Genomic DNA, 7,585 nt, shown 5'->3' with positions numbered 1-7,585 from the left:
GTCCAAAACCTAGCCAGTTTGAGACTAGATTTGCATAGCGTTCAGAGCAGCGATGAGGGAGGCATAATCCCACTGCTGACTAGAGTCGTGGGCGAGTACAAGCGTAGTTGTGTACATTTGTGTGAGGGCCAACACGGGACGTGGGCCGAGAAAGCTTAGGGTGTCGTTGGCGCCAACTGGACATAGAGGGATGACAATGACATAAAGATGAGCAATTGAAGTAGGGTTTTAGGACCCGTTTGATACCATGACAATAGAAAGATATAGTTTTTAGGGGAAGCATAACGTACAAATCATGGCAGCCTCTGGTTTTATATATATAGTCATATACTAGAATACATAAGATGGAAATCCTGATATACATAGAAGGAAATAAGGTGGAAAAATACCCATATAACAATTCGTGACTTATCTATACTTCTATAAAATGTACTGGTTGTGGCAGATCCGATCAATCTCTATCGTACCTGAGTTGATCAAACGATCATCGTGCAAAATTAGGTCATGTTCCTCCTTCCAAAAATACATTCAATCTTCTATTATTTGCCTTCCATACCTAGATGTCAAATATTTTCCTTTAATGCATTTTAAAAAATACATTCAATCTCCTATTATTTATCTTTCGTACATAGACGTCCAATATTTTTCTTCATATATTCACTATTGGGTTTCTCTAGAGTGTGCATCACCTTCAGCACTTCGCATATAGCGTTGGCTTTCTGGAGAGGGTGCATCGCTGCTCGCACATCGCTTTCACCGCCATCTACAACAGAGGTCGCCTCCATCATGCTATCTATATACCAAGGTATTATACGAGAATTATTTTCATCTCCTCACAAATTGATCATCATATCGATCCTCTTTACAGCATTGCTATACATAATCATATTGCGACTTTTATGTATGCAAATATCATTTTTATGTTATGTTCTTTTACTTCTTCGAATTGCTATATTTTGAATTGATTCTATATGTATGAAACACGTATGCAGTTACTAGTCTCGGAACCAAAAATATACACTTAACAATGAGTTTGATCTCGAGTAGTGCAGTTAAGAATCAACTTACTCCTTCACAATTTTACCTCGCATGTTTCTCTCCCAAATTCTCCAGTTGTGGCAGCAGGTGGGGGATTCGCTTGAGCTCATGTCGTTAGGGCTATGATTCGTGGTAGACAAAGGCAGTGGCGGAGCTTGAGGAAAAGTTGAGGGGACCAATCCAAGATACACACCTAAATATATATTTAATATAGTGTTCTTGTAAGTATAAATGAGATATAGAATTTGTTTTTCTAGAAAAATTCCTAGCAACGGGGGAGGGGGGGGGGCATGGCGACCTTTAGCCTCAAGGAAACTCCGCCCCACAAAGGGAAATTTCGGCATGCATCTCTTGGCTCTTGCGTAGGCAGCATCCAGGACAAGTGCACTGACTACCGGCGATAGCATCCAAAGCGCAGATCTGGTTCTCGAGGCCGCTACCAGAAGAAAGGACGAGTCCAGAAGAAAGGGAGAAACCAGTCGGTCGGGGGGGGGGGGGGGGGGTCCAGTCCAGTCCCCAACAGCGATCGCTGGGCCGGCCGGAGGCACATGAGTGAATCATGTCATGTGGTGCGGGTGCTGTGCCTTGCGTGCATGGCCTGCCTAGTACGGTACGGGGAAGGCTGACCAGTGAGCAGTGCGTGTGAGGTCAGGGGCCGTGGTTGCGGCATCTATTCAATTAATTTGTCGGTCTCCTCGTCGGGACCGGGACCGAGAGCGACCGGCTAGCTTTCGCGAAAGCCAGGCCAGGCCACTAGGCCAGGCATGCGTGCCTCACAGGAGGCTGCAGAGGAGGATCGAGCTCTGGCTTTCCATGCCGATGCAGTCAGGTTCACACTTCACTGCATGCAAATATACAATGCATGACCGGACATGTTGTATGGTGCGCAAAAGCTTCCAGAATGCTATCATCGACGTACATGTTGGATCGGCTTTGCGCGTGGCGACCCACGAGGGAGGATCTTCGGCTTCGATTGCTTCACATATTTGATTGAATAGAGAGTGTATAAAAAATATTTCAAAAATAAGCCTTCTACTACTTTTTTTTTCTATTTTCAAAATAGAACTTTGCTTTTTCGGTCAGGTCCTTCGCGTGTCAGCCCATTTAGCCACGCGCTGTCATGTCTATTAAAGTTTATTAGTTTTTTCTCTTTTCAAAATACGGAGATATAGATACATCATGTGAGTGCCGCCGAACGAATATGTCGGGAGCGATACTTTAATTTAATTTTAGATGAAATTTAAAAAAAAGAGAAAATTATCTGCTAATTTCCCTCATAGTTTCTTCATTTATTTTTTATTAGTAAAGCGGGTTCTATATCTATAGCCGGTAATGAGACAGGAATGCTAGAAGAAGAGAGTGGATGTCAAAAATAAGTATTATATGAGAGGAGAATAAGGAAGGAGGTAACGTGAGAACCAGCTCTGTTTTATATGGTAGAGATTTTTCAAAGAAAATTAGAAGAGATATTCTTTTAAAATATTAATTAAGAAATGTTTAAAAAGTAAAAAAATCTTCCATATCGTTTTTCATGTATGGATAATTTTAAAATATTAATTAATTAATTAATGTTTTAAAAATAAAACATTAATTAGCAAGGGGATTGTTTTAAAATATTAATTAAGAAAATTAGCACAAACATCTCGGCCCTACCATCTCCCAAAAAAAATCTAGTCATCAAACGGGCCTGCAGCCACAGGCCAGCCAACTCCACCACGGCTTCATATCCCGGCCTGCTATTCCCTGACGCCCAGCCCAGCCCAGCCCACGTCCTCCCCTCCAATTCCCTACTTCACCTGCCCTACCCCTCTCTCGTCTGTCCCCTCCCATCCCGAAAACCTCACAAAACCCTCGCTCCCCACCACCCGCCGCCACCGCCGCCTGCAGCAGTCGCGAAGAAACCACGAGATGAGGTGAGCGGAACCAGACCACGCGCCCTACCTTCTCCCCCCTCTCGCTTCGGCCGTCGCGGCCCCGTAGATTCGGTGGAAATCGATGGGTTCGGCCGCGCGGCGGATCTGCCCCCCCCCCCCCCCCGGTCCCGCGATGCCGCGCGGCGGTGCCGTTGCCGTGGCTCCGCATAGCCTTTAGGTTTTGGTGCGGCGATGCGGTTGGACTTGTTGGGATCGTTAAGGTTTTGCCCCCATCGTGACGTGGGGCTAGGGTTTGGGCGGCGCGGGTTTGTACGGCTTCGTTACGGTTCGTAGCGCGATGCGGCGGTTTCGATTGGTTCTGTCGGTAAAGTTTGGATGGATTGGTGAGGGAAACCCTAGATGATTCTGTTAGTATTGCAGTTCATAGCTGTGTCGGGCATGATTTTGTGTCATGTTGCGGTTTCGGGCATGATTTCTGCTGTTGCGGTTGCTTTTAGCTGAACACGGGAGTATTGATTTTGCTTTACTAATTAGCTGCGACTAGCTTCTACCTGTGTGGATTTTGGAGGCACACGTGGGATTTGCTAGGTATTTTAGTACTCCAGTTTTGGTTGTTTCGAATACATGTCTAGGTTCTTTCAGAGGTTCTAGTATTTCGGATTATTTTAGCGTATGGATATTTTTGTGGTTTGAGGGTGTATGTTTTGAGTCAGTTTAGTTAGCATGTGTAGTTTAGCATCGGATGTGATTAGATAAGCTAATCAGTGTTATGCCTACAGCTGCGATGTTTTTAATCTTTTTATGGACAAGTGGTGGTGTCTCATTTGTAGAAATTTCTGTTCATAAGACTTGTATAACATGTTAGCTATACTTTTACTGTATTTAAATTTGGTTTGCTGTGCATTGAGATAAAAGAATTACTCCTTCAAATTAGTAATAAGTTTTGTTTTGAACATTGCCGCATTATCGAAACATACCTTTGAGCGCCTTTTTTTTACTGTAAAATATTTAGGAAATATAATAAAATCATAACACTGAAAAAGAATTTTCAGAGACAGATCTAGCATATGTTGCTACGTTTTGCAAATTCCTCTGGAGCCAGGTCTCAGATTGTGTTTCTTAACACAAATTGGGTATATTTAGACTGTTTAATTCTTGAGATTGTGTTTTGCAGATTTACCATGTAATTAAAATATTAGGATTTTGTTCACAATCTACCAAAGTAAAAAAAATAGAGATTGGTTGGCTGGTATAATTTTCATCAATGTAGGGTTTAGCAAAGTATTTGGACATGCAAATATTCAAGTATAAATGTATAATAATTTTGTTCTGTTGTATATGAGATGGTATAATCTGGTTTTAGGTATTGAATATATGCAGTGAATTATGTAATGATTGTCAAGTTCATTATTGTTGAATGGTCTTGATTAAAATATGTACATGTTGGCAGCTGGAATACTTAGGATTGCTCCCATTTTATTGGCACTCTTAATTTTTTCTGTTCGGTTTGAATTCATAGTCCTGTCTTCCCTCCCCACCCAAATCATATTTTCCCATTTTCTTCAGATGTAACATTTGATGGTTTAGTCTTTATAAGTTGGATAGGTAACATTGGTACCAACGCTAACTGCCAATTTTGTCTTAATGTTTGTTTTCTAATCAATTGATTTGCTCTCATGTATGATGGATATCTAGACATTAAACCTCTTTGTATATTTATCCAGCCCACTTGTGTATTTCTGTTGAATCTTACTTATATGGGCTATTAAGTCTATTTTTGGAATGCTATGGAGATTTCAATTTCCTGTTTTATCATGTCTTCTGTAGTCGTCACCCTGAAGTTAAGTGGGCTCAGAGGATTGACAAGGTTTACATCACTGTACAATTACCTGATGCGAAGGATGCTAAGGTCAATTTGGAACCAGATGGTGTCTTTACATTCTCCGGCACTGCTGGAACGGGTGGAAACTTGTATGAATTGAAACTAGATCTGAATGACAAAGTAAACGTTGAGGTAATGCATTTTTATGTGGTAATATAGGCTTTGTTTAATCCATGATGTTAAAAAGATGCGTCTCCTTACCCAATGTTTCTTCATTTTGATTTAACAGGCTAGCAAAATAAGTGTAGGGGTCAGGTCCATATTCTGTGTTGTAGAAAAAGCTGAGGCCAAATGGTGGAAGAAGCTTGTTCGAGATGATCAAAAGGCACCTCACTTTGTGAAGGTTGATTGGGACAAATGGGTGGATGAAGATGATGATGGTATGCTATGCACTTTTTTCTCCCTTTTAGTTTTGGATACTACTAATAAAAATCAAATAGGGTGATGTTAAGAAACAGTACATACACATGACTAGATATTAGTAGGCAAATAATGTGGTTTAAAACTCCTAAAAATGAGAGAGAGTTTTACGATTAAACAGCATATACAATAAGTTCTCTACTTGATAAATGGACGCTGTGAAACGGTGGATGACTACCTGGTAGCTAGCACCTACTCTTAAATTAAGCAGTGCCTTTGCCCTTAAATTGTACCCAATCTCTAGATCTAAATTCCTAAATTAAGCAGTGCCTTTGCCCTTAGATTATACCTAACTAGACCTAAAAAGCTAAAAAGACCACATCAAACTTCCTTGAGGCAACAAACTTTTCCCCTAGCGTCTTCTACATCTGGCCTCACCAAAAAGATAGCTATCCTTGCTCCAAAAGACCATTTGGCCTTTTTGATTTATAAACTACATGTTGCAACTTAAATGGATGCTAACTTCTAAATATATTATTTGACATTTTTTTTCTGCAAGTAGATTACTCCTTACATGGGCGTGTAAAGTTCTGACATTCATATGTTCCCTTCTTAGGTGCTGATGTCAACTTGGATGGGATGGACTTTTCGGTAAATAACTCTTTTCACATTTTTTCTTTTAATGAACTTGCTTGTCTTTGAGGTGCACTTGTTTTATGTTTTTGTTCTTGTTTTTTCTGTAGAATTTTGGCGGCATGGGTGGTATGGGCGGCATGGGCGGCATGGGTGGCATGGGTGGCATGGGCGGCATGGGTGGCATGGGCGGCATGGGTGATTTGGGCGGCATGGCTGGTTTGGGCGGTTTGGGTGGCATGGGCGGCATGGGTGGTATGGGAATGGATGAGTTCGAGGATGAGAGTGATGATGAAGGTTGGTATTTCTGTAGTTTCTCTCTATCACTTCTCATTATTATTTTTCTTGTTATTTCTGTTAGCTAGAAGATAACGAACAGAAACCAAATCCAAATTAGGGTAGCATTACTAGGGACACGGCAACTTGATGTGGTGGACTGGTGGTTATAGTTTAGTTGGAACTGCCTGATCTATTGCTAGTCTTTATTAGTTCTTTTTGTGTGATATAGCTTGACATAATCATTAAACAAAAAGGTCAATCACTGAAAGGTTCTGATTTCCTCTTCTAATAGTGAGTTATAGTGCCGATCAAAAGATGACATCTGTGATACTAATCAAATATGGACGCAATACACAAGATAATCCAATGTCCTTTTCCACTAGGGAACTGCATAGTCAATACTGTAATCACAACAGAGTGTTTTCAGATATAGAAATTTAAGACCACTGTTTAGCCTGAAATACGGTACAACTATCTGTACCTGTTTATTTTCTACTGTTTAGTGAATATTGAAGATTTTACATGTTTAAGTAAACTTTTGATGCATTTATTGTCTGGGAACACCAAGGTCAGAACAAATTGTGTGATGTTTGATGGTATTGGCCCTAGTTGCAGAACAGGCATCACAGAAAGTTTCAAGGACCAGTGAAAGTTTTTTTTTGCAATTTTTGGTGTTAAATAGATAGAATGCAGCGCAGTGGGACTGGTATCGAGATCTTTGAATTTCCAATTCATGCATCCTGTACGACTATGTTGTTTCATATTAAGCATAGATGGTTCCATTATATATGATAGTAAGTTATAGGCTTATAGCAGAGTCAACCATGTTGCATGTCCTCATGTTATTGTTTTTGTTTCCTATATTGCTCCCTTAATAGAAGAAGTGTCGAAACCTCAAGCCACGGAGAAAAATACTGAGGAAGCCGCGAAAACTGAGGCGGCGGAATCAAAGACTGAGGCAGCTCAGAGCAGTTGAAGGCTTCCCACGTGATCCCAGCTACATCGTATCATGTTTTATGAGTGTTGAATCTGAGGACAACCTTTTACATTGTAGCACTGGCTGGTCTCTGTGACTTGCCATGAAACTAGCTTAACTGGGCATCCCACTGTCGCTCAGCATATTATGGATTTTATTGTTTCCAATGTTCTGTGATGCTGCTGGATTGGTTGTTGATTGCTTCTGTGGTTTTGGTCTGAGATGCTGGACTGGTGAATGGTGTGGATCACAAAGATCATTTTGCCACGATTTTTGTGCAGCACTGGTGTACCGGAAATCTTTCTCGGTTTGCTTTGTATCATAATCACTTAGGCTATACAGTTAGTACGAATTAGACCGACTCAATAGTCAGTCAACGCCGAACTGGTCTTTATTTTTTTTTGCACATTTGAGCTTCCTTCCTGTTCTTTTCAGGTCGTTCAGGGCTCGTCAGTGTGAGTACAGGCAGGCTTCACCTGAGCTTGACATAAAGCTATAGCAGTCCCTAGTTTCTTGTTTGAGCAGGCCGAAGAGTAACGAGTT

General features: G+C 41.1%; 1 protein-coding gene across 1 annotated transcript; it reads left to right on the top strand.

The window, feature by feature from the left end:
* The first annotated feature begins 2,801 nt into the window (after window positions 1–2,801).
* LOC133895757 (uncharacterized protein OsI_027940-like) lies at window positions 2,802–7,219 on the top strand. The gene is made up of 6 exons (XM_062336260.1): window positions 2,802–2,951; window positions 4,740–4,926; window positions 5,024–5,174; window positions 5,771–5,805; window positions 5,898–6,084; window positions 6,945–7,219. Exons 1-6 carry the CDS (start codon window positions 2,947–2,949, stop codon window positions 7,040–7,042), a joined length of 663 nt encoding a protein of 220 aa, XP_062192244.1. The 5' UTR covers window positions 2,802–2,946; the 3' UTR covers window positions 7,043–7,219.
* The last annotated feature ends 366 nt before the right edge of the window (window positions 7,220–7,585 follow it).

This window comes from Phragmites australis, chromosome 16 (genome assembly GCF_958298935.1).
Source record: "Phragmites australis chromosome 16, lpPhrAust1.1, whole genome shotgun sequence".
In the NCBI taxonomy this organism is placed as follows: domain Eukaryota; kingdom Viridiplantae; phylum Streptophyta; class Magnoliopsida; order Poales; family Poaceae; genus Phragmites; species Phragmites australis.
The sequence above is the reverse complement of the archived record's forward strand: the minus strand, read 5'-3'. Positions and strand labels throughout refer to the sequence as shown.

What these genes read in the sequence shown, in the direction of transcription:
- LOC133895757 (XM_062336260.1), top strand. An exon ending in ATGACAAAGTAAACGTTGAG is followed by an intron (nt 4,927 to 5,023) that starts GTAATGCATTTT and finishes TTGATTTAACAG; the next exon opens with GCTAGCAAAATAAGTGTAGG. An exon ending in GGATGAGAGTGATGATGAAG is followed by an intron (nt 6,085 to 6,944) that starts GTTGGTATTTCT and finishes CTCCCTTAATAG; the next exon opens with AAGAAGTGTCGAAACCTCAA.